The 22193-nt window shown below is 40.2% G+C and overlaps 1 protein-coding gene across 6 annotated transcripts in view; it reads right to left on the bottom strand.

The window, feature by feature from the left end:
- The window catches only part of LOC126917235 (one cut domain family member 2-like), a 216368-nt gene that overhangs the window by 144890 nt on the left and 49285 nt on the right, over nt 1–22193 (bottom strand). For 3 of the 6 annotated variants that reach the window (XM_050723927.1, XM_050723926.1, XM_050723930.1), the window contains 3 exons: nt 20710–20782; nt 2985–3008; nt 2175–2284 (listed from right to left, as the gene is read on the bottom strand). In XM_050723927.1, coding sequence (XP_050579884.1) covers nt 2176–2284; nt 2985–3008; nt 20710–20782 — 206 coding nt within the window. In that variant the 3' untranslated portion in view covers nt 2175. The remainder of the gene's footprint in view (nt 1–2174; nt 2285–2984; nt 3009–20709; nt 20783–22193) is intronic. The other 3 variants (XM_050723924.1, XM_050723928.1, XM_050723925.1) reach the window with 1 other exon arrangement.

Below are 22193 nucleotides of genomic sequence, written 5' to 3'. Positions count from 1 at the left end.
CTCTCCGTCGAAGCGTTCTCAGGGCGCATGCATTAATAAAGGGAGGCTGATTTCTCGCGTGCACGCGGAGAAAAACGCAGGGACAGCGTGACGACGCGGGAGGACGAGGGTGCTGGGTTAGTTTCAGCCCTGTCGCGCGTAAAGCCGCCTCTATCGATCCATGTTGAATAATTTCGCGGCCGATTCCTTGGTCACACGCGTCGATCGCCACCATGATCGCAGCCACACGCTCGAAAACCAGAATAGATATCGTCCATCCAACCCACGCCTTTTTAACAATGCTTATTTTTTTCCTTTTTATTTCGTTTCTTTTCGTCTTATTTCGCAGTAATTATAGCAGCTCGCGAAAGTATCAAGCACATGTAGAACCTTTTATGAATACATCGTGTACGTTTTATGAAACATTTTGAAATTCGATTGTCACGTAAACTTGGCTGACGTGGTTACATTAGCACAGTTGAAAATCTAAAATCTAAAGATGTATATAGAAGATGCAAACGTGTATTTTGTAAGACACTAGTGTACCGTACGAATAGCTATCTTAATAAATTGTCTGAAAATAAAACATAGAACAATTTACGATAAACTATGGGAAAAAACCAAGTAAGTAAAAAACTTTATATTCATTCAGAAAAATGATTTTTACCGAACAAAACTTTGCTCCGAAATTTTTCTGCGATATCGTATCTCGAAAATAAAAATATATTTGTTTATTTTTCGATCTGATCGCGAGGAAAACATTTCGAAGTTAAAATACCGTGACATCGAGTTCGATGCAGGAGAACGAATTGTACCTCGAGCAACAGAAAATACATTTGTTGAAACGTATGAAATAAAGATTGTTACGAGTGCTGAGTGATAACTCTCGACGCACTTATCCATCGCAAACATTTATCATTTTTGCGCTTGTATCGAGAGCATCGGGTAAAGGCACACTGAACGCGTACATAACACGAGCGCATCGGCCGTGTCGATTGTTTTCGCCTGGCGCATATGTGAGTTCATCGGCTATGCGGATAACTTACACTGAACGCATATATGGGTTCGTCGTCTGCAAAGGGTTAATAGTAACTAAAATACTCGCACTGGTATCACGGTCTCATTCACATCACCATAGACTATCCGCATTCCACAAAGAACAAATAGAACCAATTAAAAAATTGAAAAATATAAAGGGAAAAAAATACATAAATTTGATTACAGTGTAATTTCTGAAATAGAAAAAATATCCGAGTTTCAGTTCCGTTTATGAAAATATAATTTGGGTATCTGAAATACTGTGTAAGAAGTGATCACAATGATACAGGCGAAATATCAAAGAACTGAATCGAGTTGCCGGATGAGTATTAGCTTAAATCAGCTTAAAAAGATTTGGAGAGCCAAAATGGCCACGACTCGGCGATGCCCTCCGTGCACTGTTATTATGGTGCACCAATAGAATGCGGGATACACGTGGTGTCTATCCAGATAATTTACCGACGACGTAGTAATTTTGTTAAGTGAGGATTTGTTGAGAGCGTTTCCATTAACGCATGCAAAACTCGGCCGGTCGTGAGCGTTTATACGAGGGGTACTCTGTTATCAATATATACAGCCTATGGAAGTAGGTTTTCATCATTTGAAATCGGATTTATAAATTTTTAAAAAGATTTTTGAATTGCTTCCGTCGTCCTTCATTGTTCGTTTTATTTAATTATTTCAATTTAATTCACTCGTTCAAATTTAATTATTTCATGACAATTATATCATTTTATACAACAATTCCTAAGACAAGCTATATAAATGAATTTTCAAATGAAGCTACAAAATTTTATTTATGAATACGACACAAACATGTTTTTTTGGTAGGAACATTTTTCATTTACTTAATGTAACTTCGCGAATGACCTTTTCTTAAAACTGTTATAGAATAAGAAAATATTTGGATATACCTAGCACTACCTTAGGTATACCTATGTAATCTAATAGTTAACTAATATATTATTACTCTAACAGATAAATTAGAAACGAAAAGGTGAAATAATAAAAAGAACTAGATAAAGGGAGGGCAAAGGACGCTCTTAGGAACGAGGACTGAATTCGCCATAGTGTCTTTGAGCATCCATTCGCCTGGGACAATCGAGAACGGGGTGGAGGTATCGATCAAAACGCAAGTTAAGTTATACAAGACTTACTTTAAAAATAGCCTGTAGAGTACGGCGCTGAAGGTCTGTGAAAACCAGGCGCGGTTTCTTGGGGGCGGGCTGTTCTCCCTGGTTCGCCATCTCGTCTTTCCTCTTGCATGCTAAAATTCAAACGATCCTTTAGTCGATCTATCCCTCGAAGGATCATTACAAAAAATTGCTAACCGATTTTACCCGTGTAAGAGAACAATGATAATGAAAAATAAAATAAAACGAACGATAAAACGAATTAGCTTGAAATTCCTTTTGAAAATTTCGATTTGTTCGCCTTCGAAATAATATTAATTTTTCTAAAAACTTAATGTTATTGGTTAAGATGGAAATTAAGATGGAAAAATTCAACGAATGTCGTGAAAATAAAACGCGACGAGCACGAACGGATATAAAATCAAAGTTTCTACAAAGACACTACCAGAGAGGTATAGTGCCACAGTTACATTACCGCGAAAACACACGAACTAATTGGTAATTAGTGGATGAAAAGAAAGCCGCGCGAATGAGATGGAGAACGCGGCGAATCGATTGTGTCCCCAGTTCCAGCTATCCCCTTTCCATACGTAACCATTATGAAACACCTCAAGATTTTCTCTTTTAAGGCGAACTAGTATTGAAAGGGGAAGAAGGAACGGAAGAAATGAAAGAAGAAAAAGGATGGACACGAGTAAGAAGATTTTTTCTTCCGTGCAAGTAGACACGGTTCGCGAGCACATAGTGACGTGCGTCTAATTGACGATCGGCTCAATTAAGACGATGGAAGAAACGGAAGGGAAACGATTTTCAACGTAATTTGATCGTACTTACCTGCGCGTTGTGGAATCTGTGCAGCTGAAAGCAGAAAAAAGAGACGAATGTGAATCAATGGTGAACTCGTTTAGTTTGACGACCCGACTTTTTATTTTTTTTTTTTTTTTTTTTTTTGTCTTTTTTGTTTGTTTTTTTACTACCGGGTCGTCGATTGTAAATGTCGTTGTCAAGTGTGTATAATGTTTCATTCCTGTTCTGTTTTATCTCTGTTATGTGTGTTCTTACATACATATATCTTCTTGTTTCTATAATACTTATTCTTTACGTATAATCTTTTTTAGCAATCATTATTCATATGTTTTATTTGGAACGCTAGCTTGCCGTTCACGAGCAAAATTACTCTTTTTGCAAAGTACGTTCTCGCAGCCAAACAAAAAAAGTAATCTCGACTTGTTATATGTATACATAAATACATACGGAATGTTGTATATATATATATTACATTAACATTGAGAAAAGATTGTCAAGGGCATAGAAGTAAAAACACGTACAACAAGTCAGTGGAGAGAAAAAAAGGGGTTTAGGGATTCGCTTGCATAACACGAATATCTCAAACTGATAGTACTACAGCTGATAAACATCTCACTAAAGGGTTCCAAAAGGGCACAAGGGCGAGGGGGCGGACACATATAATCTATATATACATATAAATATATTGTATATGTATATATATATATAATTTTGTGTGTACATGTGAGACGATGCAAGAGTGTCAAGAGAGATGCATTTTCCTTGGAAAAGCGAGTTTTCAGTGTCCGTGTAGTTCGTTTCGTGTCTCGAGTGAGTGATATGTATGCCTTGTTTCGAATCTGAGTGGTATTATGTCTCGTCGAGCACACGTTTTCCTCGTTCTTCTCCTTTTTCCCTCCCCCTTTTTTTTTTGTTCCGTTCTTTTTTTTTTTCTTTTTTCTCGTTGGCTCGCGTCCAACCAACGAGAGAGAGCTGATTTAGACCCGGCAAAATTTGCACCGACTCTTCCGCGGATTTAGATCCCAGAGCCCAAAAGACTGCAGAAGAGTTTTGGAACACCGCGCGCGTTCTATTAAATACGTTCATAGTCACGGTATTTCGATTAAGAAATCGGCGATTTAATAAATTTCTCGATCATCCGTCTTTTGTAATCAATCGATTAATTAATCGATTAATTAATAGTTTCACAGATGAGCGAGACTTATTAATTAGAAAGTAACCGATTTCCGGATTTTCTAATTAGAGATCGTTCGACTTGGAAATTTTCTAAGCAGGAAATCTGCCAGTTTCCCAATTTCCGTACTAATTCATAAAAGCAGGAAGTCATTCACGTTTCAAGAATCCAATGATTCCAAGCAGTACCTAAATTTGTTCGTCGCCGTTGGAAACCTACGAACATCATAAATACGTTCGAATAGATAGATATATAACGAGTCGGATGCATAAATGGCGAATTAAGGCTACTGTAAATCGGTTCGCATGAAAACGCTTTCCCATCGCGAGTTTCGTCCCTCTTGTAAAACGATCGAGCCGCGGCTTAGAGCGATTTTAACGCACAGTCCCTCGATCGACAGGTTCTCTGAAATAATAACGATCGCGATATTAGCTCGAAATTGTCGCGTAATCACTGCCGGCTCTTTGTGACGCTCGCAACGTTATGGCGCATAATTGCGAACGAGAATAGGGGACGAGAAAGGAAAAAAAGAGTGCGAGAGACAGAGAGAGAAAGAGGGAAAGAAAAATAAAGGGAGATAGAGAACGAAGAGGAAAGAAGGAACAGAATGGGAAAAATAACGTTTACACGCGTACATGGTTTTCCCGCGTACGAATTCCGATCGAGCAGCCGATATTAGATTAAATAACTCGTCAATTTTCTCTTTGTCCAGCTTCGATCTATACCTGGAAACTTGGAAATCGTTGAAATTTCCCGATAATAGGCCACCTTTTCGGCAGGTAGAAGCAAATCGGTTGGACGACCGAAAAAAATCTCGTCCATCCCGAACGGAATCGAACGCAAGCCCCTGCAAATTAGCAAATTCTTGAACCGTTGCACTCGTAAAATCAAGGGCCAACTGGCGATTTTTGCGAATTATACTCGATGCCTGCGATTATAGATCTTTCTCCTAATCTGGATGATAAACGGGTATCGTAAATTTTTCATCGAAATTATCAAGGATATTCTATCTATCGTTAGTCCAAGTGTCGATCATGCAAGATCATTTATTAACCCGTTGACATATTAACTTTTTCACATTAAATGTTGTTCGCATTAAATCGCAGCAATTTTTCTAAGTCTCCGGTTCTCGTTTAGGGTTTCATTGTTCGCGAAATGCAAAAGTTTCGGAAGAATGGCAATCGATAAAACGCTTAAATTAATAAGAAACAGGCACGATGCCTTACCTCGTCTGACAGACAACTGCGCATGTCAGTGGATTAAAAACGGATACCTTTCCAAAGGAACATCCTAATAGCCCAAAACAAAACGAAAAATCGGTCGAAGAGCTGATCCGTTGGATAGAATACTCTCGATCGCGTCGATTTCTCGATCGCTAAACCTGCCAATGACAAGCCCGCCACGAAAAACATTTAATACGTCCGCTCCACTCTGTCCAACTAAAAAACTCAACGAATAACATCGATCTATGGGCAGTAGCCTTCGGTTCCGATTAATCTGCCATCCGAAGGAACTATCTTAAAATCCAACCCCTCGAATTGAAAGATCGCGGTTGAACGTGGTTTTCCCGATTGAAATTTCTTCGTGGAAGAGCCTTCCGTCCCACGAACGATCCGTGAAAATGAAGTGGCAGCGACTGGTGTACGAGAGAATGGCGAAAACATCGTAGACGAGGGTGGAAAGGCAATCATGTGCCATTAGCAACCACCCGATAACGAGTGAAAGGAGACTGGCGAAAAAAATGCCACTAGGAACAGGAAAAACTGACTGGGGAGTGCGGCGGATTGTTCGCAAGGATGGACAGCCGGACAGAGACGAAAAATTGACGCGTTCGTTATTACCACGGTAGAAGCAGGGAAAAGGCATGATCGTTGCGACAATCGACTCGCGGACACGGCTACCTGCCGGTCCCGTTTGATTTTTCACCCTGTCACCCCTTTCTTGCCTCTCTACATCTGACATACGGGATAGGGAGTTTGTTCTTTTTCGAAAGGTAATTGGAATTCTTCGGGAGGATAAATCGAGTTCCGAGAGAGTATCGGAATGATTGGTTGGGTGGATCATCAATAGGAAGGATAAGAAGTTTCGCGGCGAGTAAAGAAATGGAGTTAACGGCTCTGTAAGTCGAAGTTTTGTAAATCGATCTTGCCTCGATGTAAAAAAATCGAAATATAAAATTGATAGAGATGGCATGATAAACTCGACACGTTCTTCGTAAATCTAAATCTTTCATCGACTAATAAAACTAACAGAAAATCGACGATGTAACGTGAAGTGGAAATATACGAACTCTCGTTTCTGTCCTCTGGGTACTAAAAATCTATTCTTACCACGAATGGCAATATCAATGGAAAAGGACAAACCGATGACAGTCAGGTTCGGACGAGGGGTTCAGTCGGGCCATGGGGGCAGGGAGGGTATGTTAAAATTGTCAGGCGGAAGAACGATCGCGTTGTCAGGTTTGTATCCATCGTTGCGAGAACAGAACTCGAAATGGATGCAAGCAAGAACCGGATGTCACGAGCGGATCGATCGAAGGATTCCAGAAACGGCTAAGTGGGCCAAATCCAGTCGGGCGCACGGCGCGATAAAGCATTAACGAGAGCTCTTTCTCGCTCTTTCTCGCTCTCTCTCCCTCTCCCTCTCTGTCTTTCTCTTTCATATTCTCTATCATACTGCTCTTTTTCCATCTCCCTCTTCTAAAGTGCAGAAAATCTCTGACGTGGTCGGGTGCCGCGAACTTTTCGGAAAATAATCCATGGCTGACACTTTGTGCGCCGAGTGAAAAGCCGGCCAGCCACTTTGACGAGCGTCCCGAAGAGGATCAGGTCGCGCGGAAAAATTTGATCGGCTCGCCTGGCCGATCTAGCGTGTATTGAGATGTTCGAACCGACCCCGTGGCCGCTCTGTGCCGCGCCGGAAAACAACCGGATAATGGAACATTTAGTCGGGCATCGTGAATTTTTAAAAGGGAGGCAAACGATCGTGAGGATAGAAATAAATTTCCAAGCGTGAATTTCTTCGTGGAAGAAAACGGATACGATATTGTTACTTTTTCCGAAATTCCGGAGTACTAGATTTTCAAACATCGTCGGAAACTGTAGAGTGAAATCACGTGGGAGGAGAATGAAGTCTATTCGATTGCCGAATCACAGACTCAGCACACCCCGAAATGGAGTAAGACTACGAGAGATCATAAAGCACAGATCTCCATTAAAGCGACCGCGAGTCGCAATCGAATTCACGTACGATCTGCTCGTAACCGATGGCCGGGACCAATCAAAAGGAAGTTTGTCAGAGACACGAGCAAGGCACGTAGACGTCTTCTTCATATAGGTAGAGACGGGCCGGCCCGTATTCCATCGCAGCCACCATCCCCTTTCCCGAATAACTCAAGAATGATTGCGTTTCGAGCGAGGAGCCCGCTGGCGTCACGTGGCACCAATAGCTTCTGCTATATAATAAAATAATACACGCAGAGAAGGCGGCCGCGCATTTACATGGCCCACGTGATCCCGATACTCTCTGTCTCTGGTCTCCGACCTTTCTTCCACCCCATTCCATCGATACACCGGGTGTGTCGCCGGGACCACTTCCACAATGGGGTTCGTCGACTGATTCTTTGTCTCGAACGCTTTCTTGAATCCTTTCTCTTTAATTTCTTCGAATATCGTTGTCAAGAAGAAGCAGCGAACTTAGTTTTCCAATGGACTTGAGGTAAAAGACGTATCTCATCGGAATATGGAAAATGAACTGTTTCTTAATCTCCTACTTCTTCTTCGCAGACAAAGTTAACTTATTTCTCATACATGAACAGAAATTTGTTGGGTCACAGGTAGTTTGCGCTGGATTTAAGCTCGTTTCGAGGTAATGTTTTATATTTTACGGCGTCGCCGATACAGCGAAACTGGATCTTGCCGTTTTTAGGGAAATTTCCAAGCAAGCCGGAAATTGAATTCCGCTTCATTTCCGTTAATCCATCCGCCGCAATTGCACGTATTATCTTGATTTTGAAGTTTGTCTAACGCGATTGAACGCCGGACGCTTCGTCCCCTCTATTTTTAATGCAGTTACCGCTTGAACGAGCACTAACGCTCGGAGGGTTGCATGAAAACTTGAAAGAGAGTACCACCAAGGGCTTTTCCAGGAGGAATCGGAGAATTTACATTCGTTACAATACTCCTGGTTAATCGTATTGCTTTTCCCTATGGATTTTCTCATTGGCTCTTTTTATATCGCTCCTATTTATTCCTTTTACCATTTTCCTTTCCTCCCTTCTTTTTTTCCCAACTCTTTTCATTGTTTACAATTTTATCTACTTTTTATGCTCTATATCCCCTTTTTATTTTACTCTTTGTATCTATTTTTTCATCTTTTCTCCGCACTCTTTTTCCGTTTACAAAGGTGGTTTTTCTGTGTTCTATTTTATATTTTTTCTGTTTCCCTTTTTTTCATAATTAACCTTGTAATCCACTATTTAATGCTTTTAATACACATATCTCTCACAATTTGACCATAATTTTTAGTTTCTCCTTTCCTCCGCCTGCTACGATACTCGTTTTACTTTCCAATTTTTTCACCTTCTTCGTGTATCTTCATTTTTTCCTATTATTCATATTTTTACACACACCCTGTAGAAGGGCGACTTCGTGCAAGTGAACTTGGTCTTCGTAGCGGGCCTCTGCCGTTTTTGCCTGATAGGCTCGCATTCCAATGGAGTCAGAACACCCACACCGGTTTCCTTCCTTGGATTTTCTCGCTTCGCACGCAGATTTATGAAGGCAATTCGATTTTATCGCTTATTGCTTGAACTCGCCGATATTCGTGGTGTTCTGCGCCACCCCCAGAGGAACTCACCACCTTCCCTCTCTTCTTACACCAGCACGTACAGTTTCTTCCAAAGTTCCCCCTCTGCGATAAGCGAGTTCTCTGTCCGCCAACATTGTTCTCGTTCCCAATTAATGACCAGCTTCCAGCGATAGTTAATTTTCATGGACTCTTTCCACTTGTCTCTTGATCATCGCCAGCCATCTTTTATAGATCCACGTGTAACTTTGAGAAAGTTCACTTTTGTTCATTTACGTGTAATTCAATACTTTTCTTTCGGTAGTCCAAACAATGTTGATAAATCACTTATGGTCGCTAGAATCGTAAGAAAGACCAAAGAAGCGATAATGAGCATTTTGCGAAATGAAAAATCGCCATTATCTTTCATCGATCCAAACTCAATTTGGTCAGAGTCTACTTTTGTCCACTGGTGTCTACTCGTGCTGTCGTAATATTTTTTTTTTCATTAACTCAAGTAGTGTTTGTAGACTGACATCCCTGATTACTATAATCATGGGTGAGTTGGAAGAACCCATTCACGAATATTTCTGGTGCGATTCACTTCCTACCTTTCTTCGATCCGCAACAATTTAATCAAATATCACCTTTTTTTTAATCTAATTTTGTTTCCTTCCTATCTCAAGCAGTATCTACGAACCACCCTAGTTATTAGAAATATAGCGAATATCGAAGAACGATCTACAAATGTTTTTTGGAGTGAAAAATCAGCAATCACTCTTTGTTTCTTAATATTCAGCGACGAATACATTAACTTGGATTATCGTATAGCATCATATCGAGTCTTCCTAGTAGACGTCAACGGTGACAAGTTCGCAAACTGTCTATGATATACTAGCACACCTGCTTTCCATTTACAAAATCGAATTTCTTTGAATTTCTTCTAGCCGAGTTGTGCCAGCATCGAAATAGAATCTAATTTGTTTTTCACTAGACTTTGTTAATCTCCATACCGAATTCCACCAATTTGTAGCAATATTCGATAAATTTACCGAGGTTCGACATGCAAGTTTCAAGGAAGGGAGCACAAAACTACTCAGACCTCTCTGAAATACACGGAAGTTTCTCGAAGTTTCTTGGACGGATGGACGAGATGGATCGATTTAATATCAGTTTGTTTTTCTAATTTTTTCTCTACACTAATCGTATTATTCATCGTATAATAATTAGCGATTTTCTCGTTACACGTTTAATTGCGAAACCAAATGCGGCATAACCGACTGGTTGTCCGAAGCTCCTTATCGATCTGTTCGACGGGAAACTGTCGAAATGGCGGAGTTACGATTCCATTTCGAGGAAGCTAGTTAGTCTAGCGTTTACTAAAACCGTCCCAATTTTCCTTTTTGAAACAAAATTAAACTGAAATTTAAATGGCGATATTTTTGACGCAGCAACGTTATATGTGTGGTTTCTCGAAACGTGAAACAAAGTTCCCTTAATAAATGATATAGACTCCGTATTCTCTCAATGGTCCAAGATTCAATTACGGTCGATTTAAACTCGTTTTAATTCGTCAAAAATAACCAATTTGTAACATATTTTAGTTCCCTGAAATTTCGTTCGAGACAATCGAAAGGTAACCGGAAATCGATCGAATTTCCGATCAGTCGCCACGCCTAGCGAGACGATCATTTCGAATCGTTGTATCGTGTACCCCTGTTGTTTCTTGTCCACTAACCCTCGACGCGTTTTTATCCAAAAGAATTACGAATTAAATATGGCAAATTTCCGCGAACTTTCTTAAATCACCTATTCGATAAAATTGCAATATTTTCTTTCGAACTTTAGTGTGTTCGAAATACTTAAACTGCAACATTTTATTTCTAACTATAGAGAATAAAATAAAAAGGCTAAAGAATAAGCATAGAAATGATCGTCGAAGATTGAAACGCGAAGACAGGTCGGCGAACGCGTCGAGTGTCAGCGTCGACATGTGGCTGACGGCCTGTAAATGTGCGACTTCTTTTTTCCAACGGGCTTGAACATTCATGCTTTGTCTTACAGGGTATCGACTAACAATACATGGTATCTGGTTGAATAAGGGCGAGGGGGGCAAACACTACCTGCGCAAAGGACCTCAAATTAACAGCTAATGATAAAGGGCACTCTCTGCATTACGGTGGATTTCTAAGAGAAACTGGGATTTATCTGGCGGGGGATGGTCGACTCGCAACAAAATGCTCACGTTCAATGTAAGACAGCATTCGAGGCCCGGAAGCAGGCGAAAACTTTTTCGCGGCATCGATCGATATCGGCCACATGGCTTTCCGAGAAAAACCAAACGAATGGATTTTGCATTCGTTTTGCTAAATCTCTTTAAGGTGGATTTTGTATACAAAATTTAGAAATTAGAGATACTGATAATCTCGGTATTCGGTAATCTTTCAAAAGTCTGAATTAACCTCTCGAAGGATATTAAAATATCCAAAAAATACCATAGGCATATCTTGTGCATAAATAAAATAGGAAAATGAAAGTTAATTTTATTTTTTTCTTGGCATTAGCTAAATTCCCCGAAGGGGTTAAATAACGGCTATTCCGCATTTTTTTACAAAAAATTCAGTCTAGCTTATTATATATAGGTAGATATAAAATATTTAAATAAACTCGATCGATCGATGATACGTAAAAGTTTCACCGGCTTCCGTAACAACAGATCGTCTAAACATCATTCATTTCTTTCCCCGTGTACGTCTTCGTGTCGTATTCTAAGGACAAAGACGCGAGAGACAGAGAGGGGCACCGGAAACGGGGGCGTATTAATGTTTCTGAGTATGTATATATATATACATATACGACAGATATAATATATATATATATATATATATATATCATTATCGTCCCCGTTTCCATGCCTGGGAATTGAGCAAGCAAGCAAGCAAGCAAACTTTCGTCTGTCGTCGTCGAATTTGTACGAAAGGATCGCCGTGTTTTACTAGGGTGTCCTTTCCTTCCTTTCGTTCCGTTCTCTTCTCGTCCCCTCTCTTTCACGTCGATCGTCGACGATTCGCGCGACGATCTGATCCGCGGGCAATATCGACACCGGTTTCGTCGCTCTTTCCTTTCGTTTTTCGCTTATTCACATTCCTTAATTTTATCTCAATTTTTCCTCTTTCTTCGATTTGAATTTTTTCTTTTTTTTTTTTTTTTTTTTTTTTTTTTGTTGTCATTATTGGTCTCGAGGGTGAGAAGCATGAGAGAATTCGGGGACACCCTATGTATGACCCACGTGGCGAGATTGTTTCTGTTCTTTCCATTCGTTCGATGCTGGGGATCTGATCCGAATTATCCGAATTGGAGAAATCAATTTGTAAGATGTCGGCAAAGTTACAGTGACGAGCTCGACATTCGAGAAGAAAGGAAATTACCTCCCGTTTATTCAATATGTACCCATTTTTCATGTTTTCCGCCCAGCACCGTCTTCAGATAATCTCGCACCATTCTCGACTACTACCCTGTTCCTCAAAGTTTTACGCTCCGAACGGCGCCCCGGTTACGTTCAGGAACGTCCGCGTGAGATGTTCCCGGAAACGGTTTTTGGGGCGCCGGAGAACAGACTCGAAGACGCAGAACGGAAGGGAAATTCGTTTTGTCAACATAGTTTCGTGTTTTACAATAGTGAATAATAATAATGAATAATAATTAAGAGCAATAATAATAATAATGAAGATGATGATGATGATGATGGTGATGATGATGATGATGATAATAATAATATTAATAATAATAATAATAGTAATAATAATAATAATAAAAATAATAATAATAATTATATCATATAGAATATATATATATGTTGGCCATGCAATAATGCTACTGTACATATATATATGTATATATAGAGACTTGAGATAGCTCGGTGGCGTTTTATTGAGAAATTTCTCTCTTTCTCTCTTTTCTGTTTTTCTATTTCTCTTTCTCTGTTTCTATCTTCCTTTCAACGATTTGCCGGCACACCGTGTGTGTATCATCCCCCCTCTTTTTGCTTTAAACTCTCTCGTTCTCTAAATGCTTCCTCTCATTCGTTCTTTTTTTCGCTTTATTCGTCTTTCGTTCTCATATTATCATCAGGAGGATCTCGATATTGTTTCGAATTTCATGAGCTCTTCTATGCACATTCCTTCTTTATTTGTCCATTTCTTATTTCGGCTCGTGATCAAAAGTATAGACAAAAAGGGTGTCTCTGTGCTGTTCATTCCTATTTGTCTCTCTATCCTCGGTTCTTTCGCCAATGCGTTCGGTGAGATTGAAAGTTTTAGCTCCTCTTTCTCACACGAACATCTTCCTGCAATGACCCTTTGCACGGGTAGACAGTGATCCACAACAGCTATTGTTTGTGTATATTCTGAATCAAGCTGGATGCTTGGTAAGAGTAAAGCTTTAAACTTTTTCTGTTTTACTTATTAGTGTTCTAAAATTTCTCGGCAAGATATAGTACACAGAACGTAGTTCTAGATAGAATGCAATGGATTGATCAAACTTTTATATTCAATAGCTTTAAGTAAAAAGGGGGAAGTGATTTTATGAGAAAAAGGAGCCATTAAGAAGATTTGGAATCACTAGCAAATTCGATAATTTTTTTCATAGAAGCACGCTCTATTCCCAACGGAAACACCGGATTATCTACCAACCCTCTCGATAATACTTAATTTCCATAAATTTTGTCTCGAAAATCGAAGCGACCACCACTTTGTTCGAATGTTTGATCGTGACAATCCTCGCTCCACTTACGAAGACGCGGATAGCGAAAAATTCGCAGCGAAGCGAGCATGCCGCGCGGAAGGGGAGAGAAAAAAAGGGTCAGAGGAGAATCATCGACGGTTCGCGACGTCGCCGGCCTCGTAGAATACGACTGCTCGAAACGCGATCAACTATCGAGTTCTCGCATCTTCCATTCTGCGTTAAAACAACGATCGAGCCTACCGCTTTCGTTAGAAGAAAAAAGAATAGTCGACAAAAAGGTAACCTCTATGTTAATCAATTCACTCTTCCTAACTGAAAGTCCGTAGTATTTTTATCGTGTTATTTTTCTTCCACATTTTCTCTCCGAAACGCGATCGAATTAATTTCAATGGAATTATAAATTCAATAATTCCAAGAAAAATGAAAAAGAGGAAATTTAAGGAAAATTTCCGAATAATTCCTTTTCTATTAATTTCATATTTTCCTGATATAATTGAATTTTGTATTCAGAGGAAGGTTCAAAGCATAGTAGCCCGGAGTATCAATGACGATGAAATTAAAATTTCAACTAGGATTCTTATCGCGTTGAAAAGAAGGAAAATCCAGAAGGCAGGCAATGCCAAAATACGTAGGCTCTAAGGTCTCGTTGCAGAATGGAAGATAGCAATGTTAAAAAAATCCAACCCCTTGCCTACGTGGCTTTGAAAAGGATGGCTCGTGCACTGAAGTGCCAGTCGAGAGGATGACTCGTGTCACCAGCGAGGTCGGAGCACAATACGTCGGCTTAAATTTGCCGAAACCGTGGCAAGAGATTGCGAAAGGGCCAGTACTCTCTTGTATAACGAAACATCCCCGTACCCCTCCGCCGACCGCTTTCGTGACTCGCGAGAATTCGAAAATAATTTTGTTCGGAACACCATTCTTTCGAAGGACTCATTGTTGCTCGGAACTCGGTTTATTCGAGGTTGCCCGATATTTCAACCTTTTTCTCTTTTATTTCCAAATGGAAATTTTCACAATTTGGAAATATTACTTTTCAATTTTTGACAATTCTCACGACTTTGTGAAATTTATTCGATTTCTTCTTGTAATATGTAATTTTCTTTCTACGATAATATCTAGTTTTGCGAAAATATCATTTTATCTTTATACTTTACTCGTAATTATTGAATAATTATTGAATAATTACAGTTACTGCAATGTAATAACATATTTATGTATAAGCGCAAAATTCGGCATTTTCACGACGCAGAATGTTAATTAGGAAGGTTCGATTCGCGAGAAGTAATTTCGGGATAAATCGAATGCGTTTTAGAGTCCTGATACCGACGTCTGCGCCGAGGCCTCCGCGCTTAAATCCGGTTAATCCGGCTGTCCAATTTGTCGGGTGTAATTTTATTAGCCGATTGGCAGCTGGTTTCGAATTTAGAGTGTGGCTACTTGGCTGGTGATTTCGGTACCCCGATCTAAGTACAACGAACGGCACGCCAGAACGCGACATTTCGTCGATCGATTCCCCTTTTTCTCCTTCTTTCTCTGACTTTCGTGCCTCGTTTCGTCGACTTTCTATCCACTTCACTCTACAATAACTTTTCAATCCTCCGTAATAAGATGAATAAATGATCATATCGTTGATCAAATCAATAAATTATGATTTCAATATAATGATAAACTAAACATTTTTTCTTTTTTAAGGGAAAGGAACGGATCGATATTTGAATAAGGAAAGATGAAATGTTTCAGTGGTAGTGGACCGTCTATGGTCAGACGCGTTCTAAATAACTTGTATTCCCTTAAAACTTTCGACACGCATACTGTTTTCAAACCTAACCCGATAATAGCTAATCCGTTTGATTTCTTCGAAGGACTGATTCATCTTTCTAAGAAGGGTTGAGAAGTTTCTATAGGTTGATTCCTAATTACCTATCTGTGTTCAAGAACAAAAGAATTCATTTCGAACACTTTTACGAAGCTATAGTTACTCTACCAATTTTTGTTTACCTATAAAGAAACAAAATATTATAATAAAATTATATAAATACAATTCTGTCGGAATTTTATGAATATAATCTGTATACAGCAAAGTTTGGTATTACCCTGTACACAACAAAAGGAACGCAATTCACGGAATTCTCAAAAAAGCAGAAAGAAATAAATCTTTTGAAACGTACAGTAGATGTAGGCCCGCCTATATTAGCGATATGTTGTAGACGGTTTCTGGGTCATTGGCGTAGCATGTACTTTTTCGCGTGTGAGAGTCGCGTTAGCTGGTTCGTGGTGGTCGATCGTTCGTCCCTCGACTTCGAGGTAATATTCGAAGCCAATTAGAATAGACGAGGCCTCGTCGATCTAGCCCGTTTCCGCGATTCCTCGTGCACCAGCCTCTCGAACCGTTATCCACGAAGCTTATCGACGACTCACGCGCGTGCCTCGTCGTGTTACTTAATTCGAATATCGATCGAGATTCCTAGCGAATCGAACACGTTTCAAGCATTACTTTATACGATACTGCTTATATTGCTCCACTGGGGAATTCTTGAAAATCGGACGAATACGATTACCAATATTGAAAATTCAGTTAAAATCAGAAACGATACAGTCATTTTTTGGAATGTCAATCTTGTTTCTAGTTAAGAACTATTACATCAAGCCTTTCGGAGAGGACTTTTTCTTCATAATGATAATGTGTGATATAATATGCTTTTGAAAAGGGGAGAGACAAGTTAATCGTGATTTAGAAATTTGCTGCGTGGTCCTACGAGACAGATTTATTATATATCCACTGTGATTCGCGAAAGTATTTAAACAACCACCCTTGTAGAAGCTTGGAATAAATTTCTGACAGTGAATTTAGAATTCAAGTAGCCTCGATTAAATCGTGTAACTGCGTGGTCACCGATCGATACATCAGGATCTCCTGGTGCGTTCGAGAGAGAAGGTTCAAGCGCGGCGCAGCACGGGAATCGCGTAAAACAGGAAACGGCTCGAGGAGAGAATCAGAGACCGAGGTTGTCCTCCATTTTGATCGCAATGGGGTCAAGGTCGGGGCATTTTAACACTGCGAGATCGATCGATCGTGGCGACCGCATCGGCCTCTCGCCGTTTGCTTCGCTCGGACTTACGTACAAACGAATTTTCTTCTCTATCACGATTACAAATATCTATAGGACCACGATATCCAAGCCTATCCTGAGACTAGGATAATCAGGTCTTTAATAGCGTTAAAAAGCAAACTAGAGAAGTGAAATGCTATAAAGAAATATGAGAAATGTAGAACGTTAACGTGTCTCAAAGTTAACAACGAAAAAGACTAGTCTTTATGGAACACTAGTTTAGAACTTCGCGGGAAAAGTTAACCCTCTATAATGTTATGCTTGGCTTTAAAATTGCAAAAATACGCCCTCTATATTTTCTACATTTTATTCTCTTTGTTGTTCCTGTACTTTGAAGCACTATAAATATAGCGAGTAAATATCTAAATATAAATAATTAAAAATTAAATTAGATCGAATTTCGTCTGAGAACTTTACCTGTTTCTATGCTCGTCGCTTTGAATCCGTTTCAAAAACAAGCATTCTCTTTGTAAAAATCATCATTTCTGCATTTTTATAGCAAAGTGAAAAATTGCAACGGATATGTAACCTTTTTTCCTCATAAGGGAACGAAATTCTAATTATAGAGGGTTAAATTTCAAGATAAATACACGTGTGTAGAATCGATGAGAAAGTTGAAAAGCAAGTAATGAAATCAATCGTTGCGAAATCAACCCCTGAATCTCGGATCCTCCTCGAGCAACTTTCCTGTAGCTGGTTCGCGCGATTTCGAGTAGTCGAGGGCTCGTCGTCGGGTTTTTCCCGCCTTCATACTCGTTTCTCCCTCCCTTCGTTCGTACGTTCTCTTTACGCCTATTAACATCTCTTCTTCCCTCTGTCTTACTCCGTCTATCTCTTCCTTTCAATTTATCACCTTTCTCTCTCTCTCTCTCTCTCTCTCTCTCTCTCTCTCTCTCTCGTTTTCTCTGTCCGTCGCGTTCTCTCGGTATATTCTTTCGCTTTTCCCCCATTTATTTCTTTTTCTCTTGTCTCTTTCGGTATTATCACCTCGACAACCGCGACTCTCGAGCGGCTTCTCAATAAAATGCCTCCGTACGTGTCACTTGTCAGGCTTTGTACTTTCTTGTTTTCTCTTTGCTCTCGAAAAATATACATACGTGAGAATGGTGATTGGTCGTCGTGTGATTTTCTTTCTCTTTTTTACCCAATCTGTTTGATCGTGTCTTGTGTTTGTACATGTACATGTATGTATGCCTGTACTAGATATACGTGAGTACAAGTGGATGTCTTTTGTTCGTGTTTGACTGGTCGCTGTTCTCTTTCCAATCTAAAGCTTACGTTCAAAGAAGCAGCAGCAAAAATACGGTGTACAGACACGTGTATCTGCGAGTGTGTGCGTCTCATGTGTGTACAGATATGTGTGAGTATACATAGTCACGTGTACGGATTATAAATAATATTACGGTTCATACAGGTATAGCGAACGTGCATGGAATCGTACTGTTCTGTTTACTGTTCTCTGCACTGTGTCGTTGTGAGTTTCCTCTCGCTCGATCGTGATACATCGGTGTATTTGGACGTGTACGAAAGTGTCTGGACGCGTCTGTTTGTAACGGTACTCTGCTATTTTGGCGGCAAAACGGAAGAAACGAAAGTTGGTGCAAACGGATGCAGTCGGACCCTCTGAGGGGGATTTTACGCTTCGAAGATTGGTTCCGCGACAGCGCGGTTTCCGCTGGATATTTCCGCCATTTTCATGTAAATAGGAAAATTATCAAAAAAGAAAAAAAAACTGTTTCGGTTTATTTCAATTTCTAGCTAGAAAAGAGAGTTCCTATCTCTCCAATTTTTCGCGCACTTCAGACAGGAAAAAATGTTTTGACAAAGAAACGAGTCTGATCTAGAAGAAAGTTTGATGTTCGATACTGTTTAATTTTCAAAAAATCGATTCTATCAAAAATCCTTGCCATTTTACAAAAGAGATTTCAAAAATATCCATTATCACAAAATGGATTGTAGCAAAAATAATCGCTCGATCTTCGGTATTTGAAATATCAAAATATAACTATAAAAATTCAAAACATAAAAACGGCTAATCAACGTCGATTTTACGCGATGAATTGATTCCGACGACGAGGAACAGGCGTCGCGACGCGCCAGAGCCAAGACATCCTGTGATCGAGGCCTGCAATCGCAGGACATCCGTAGCTTCTGACGCGACCGAGTAGCGAGAACCTAGCCGTCAAGGAAGTGGATCGATCATGAGGATCAATCATCAGGAGTGAGACGAAACTTTGCTCGAGCGAACCACGCAGCGTACGTCTGCGTGATCGCCCGGCGCTCGCAATCCTCCCTCGGAAAATGATACCGAACTTCCTTTAAAAAACCGCGAAATCGACGATGAAAGAAAAACACGAAAGCAACCAATGGCAATCCAAATAATTTCGGAAATATCTACGACGACGAACCGCGCTGGTGAATTTTTAATTTTTTAAATTTTTGTCTGCTCGAGTGGATCGAAGAATAAAACGGGCAAGAGAGCCAATTTTTTAAACTTCCACAGTCTCTTTTATATTTTTAATTTATATTTCTGAGAATGTAATTATTTCTCTGGTGAAATTTTTGCACGACGAAAAATCGAAGTATTGTTTCGTGCAGATCTCGCGAATGAAGGATTTATTAGGTTAGGAAATCAATATTTTTTATTTATTGAAACTTGCACATTCGTTCGATTCGTTTAACCACAAATTCGTAATCGAAGATTATTGCTCTTCAAAAAGGATAAGCTTGGTGTACTTGTAAAGATTATCTAACTTAAGTCCCTTTCCTAATAAACTTTTATATTCTGTAGAGTAGTTCTCCATCCATGGATTAGTATAGTATTTAATTAACAAGACGAAATCGTTATTTTAAAGGTAGGAAAGAATCGCGAGAGCTGCACGGGCCGCCATCACGATTCGAAAACGATGCAAAATCATGGCAACTGCATGGGTCATCGTGAAAATGAAACAAGAAAGAAAGAATGCGCAGGGGTTGGGACTGGGGGCTTGTGAACAGAAAAAGAAGAAGAAGCCTGTTACGAGCGTTCGCGATGGCAAAACGAAAATAACTGATAAAAACCGCGGGGAATCGATCGATCGATTCGTCGGGTCGTTCGAATCGAAAATCAATATTGAGGCAGATCGGGCCTGAACGAAAAGAAGGAAAGGCGAGAGCTGTGTCGCGTTGCTTCCGGTCCGCGCAGGGTTCCGTTGGTAACTTGGCTGGCGAGCAGGAAATATCAAAAAGAGGGTGGTTTTTCATTGATTAGATCCCTTCTCCTCATTCGTAAGAGTAGACGATGAAATCGAGATAGCTGAACGTCCGATCTTTCTTTTGAAACTAGATTTTTTCTGCAAAAAAATATTTTCTACATTAATGCGTATCCTGGATTTGACTCTAAAGAGCGAAGATTGCGATATCGCGGGAATTTTGAGTCGTTTCTCCAATTAATGGCTCCTCCAATAGCTCCTTTATTGTAATCACTGCTGATGCGCGATAGAATTCTTTTCAAATTCGACGCATTATCATTTCGTGGAAGAAGTGATCTCTATTTCGCTCAATGAAAAAAAAACCATAGAATTTTTGGAATATCTCTCGGCTCGCTCAGGAATTCCCATCGGTCCCGCACGTATCAGTTGCGTAATTGACGAAGTATGCGAGACACGCGGTGGTATATGTTAATGTGTATCGTGTGTGATCACACAGAATGTCTGTATGTAAGTTGCATGTAACGTATAGAGAGAATATATGTCTGTATATATATATGGATATATATGTATATATAAAGGCAAGGTCAAAGGTCAACGTACGTCTCGATCCATTACAACAACGTCATATATATATATATAAGATAATATAATATAATAATATAATAACAATATAATCTGGTTTATAGAGAACAGTGTAGTTATCATAGGTGGAATTAGTTACGAAACACCGAAACTGAGAGACTCACAAGCAGGAAGAGGAGGGTGTTTTCCTTCGTTTAGAGTTGACCGATCTCACGTTAACATTGCGCATCTGGTAGTCTGCAATGCAAAACACACTTTGGTAGGGTCAGGGACGGACGACGGCCTTTCGAGGTGACGAGAAACGAAAAGCAACTTTTTTTTCTCAGATTTCAACAATGTCTTTTTTGTTGACAAAAAACACGAGCGAATATATATAGACTTTCTTTAATTTTAATCGATTTTTTTTTTTCAATTAATTCTTGTCGTTCATTCACCAGGTGGTCGGCTCTGTCTCTCTCTCGCTCTTTCTCTATCTGTCTCTCTATCGGTCTCTACTGCGCTGTTTCTTTATTACTCTGCATCGAGTTGGTCTCTATCTCTCACGCTATAATCTCTGTCTCTTAGGTGAGGGGCGGTGCGAGCTACTAACCCCCATTCAATTCTTTTTTGCCTCTCTTTTACTTTCGATTGAAACCCTCTCTACTGTCAACGAGTTTGCACCCCCGTCGCAAGCCGTCGTCTGTGTTCTCCGTGCTCGTTTCCACGCCAGGGGGGTTGAAGTCGGTCACCGCGGTCGGCTCCCAAAGCAGCCCTTCTTCCTAATTCGATTTGCTTTCTTTTTTTTTCTTTCTCTCTTTCTCTCTCTCTCTTTTTCCTGTTTCTGTATATAAGAGATATTTCGATTTCGCGAAGTTTGCTTTCCATGACATCTCTCGGGTCACAGAGTTTTCACGTTCTTTTCAGTGCAGGGTTCACAGGGTGCCTGGGGTATGTCGACGCCGCACCGAGTTCAATCCCTCGAATTCCGACGGGAACGCAGCGCTTACCCCGGCGTTCCTTGACTATGGAAGCGTCGAGCCAGTTCGCGGGTAAAAATCATCGATCGTCTCGGAAGTGATGCTTGTGGCAACACGAGAACGCTCCGATTATCGTTCACGAAATTTTCCATAATTAAATTATCAATACCAAAGACAACTTTTCGCAACAATCTGCTTTTAAATCATTTCTTTAACTAAATAAGCAAATGAATACTTGGTAGAATCGTATTACACGAATTTCAAGTCTCACGCTACGCGTCGCAGAAAATCATAAATAATGGAAATTTTAGATATTATAGTAGTATGAAAACTGATTCTCGGAGAAGAATTCTCGTACTGTCACGCAAGTCCATCCGGAATCGACTTTCGAGGATGACGGAAAGCGGAACAGGGGAGCCGCGAGAGGGGGCGCGTGATCGCCAGTCGAATGAAACAGGTAACTCGTTTGCCTTTTTTTCTTTTCTCGGCGACGTGTGGAATTGCGCACACGGATCGTCGAGTAGTCGCGCGGCCTGTCAGTCGGTCGCCGTGTAACGAGAGGGTGCCGACGTGCGAGCAGAAGTCCACTCTAAATTCGAAACGAAAGGAACGGGGTGAATATTCGCGCGGCGCTAAAACAATAAAGAAGATCAGGAGAATCTGTAGGGGTTGGCAACGGATCCCCTGCGAAA

The sequence above is a fragment of the Bombus affinis genome, chromosome 6 (genome assembly GCF_024516045.1).
Source record: "Bombus affinis isolate iyBomAffi1 chromosome 6, iyBomAffi1.2, whole genome shotgun sequence".
Lineage (NCBI taxonomy): Eukaryota > Metazoa > Arthropoda > Insecta > Hymenoptera > Apidae > Bombus > Bombus affinis.
This window is presented reverse-complemented; position numbering and strand designations above follow the sequence as displayed.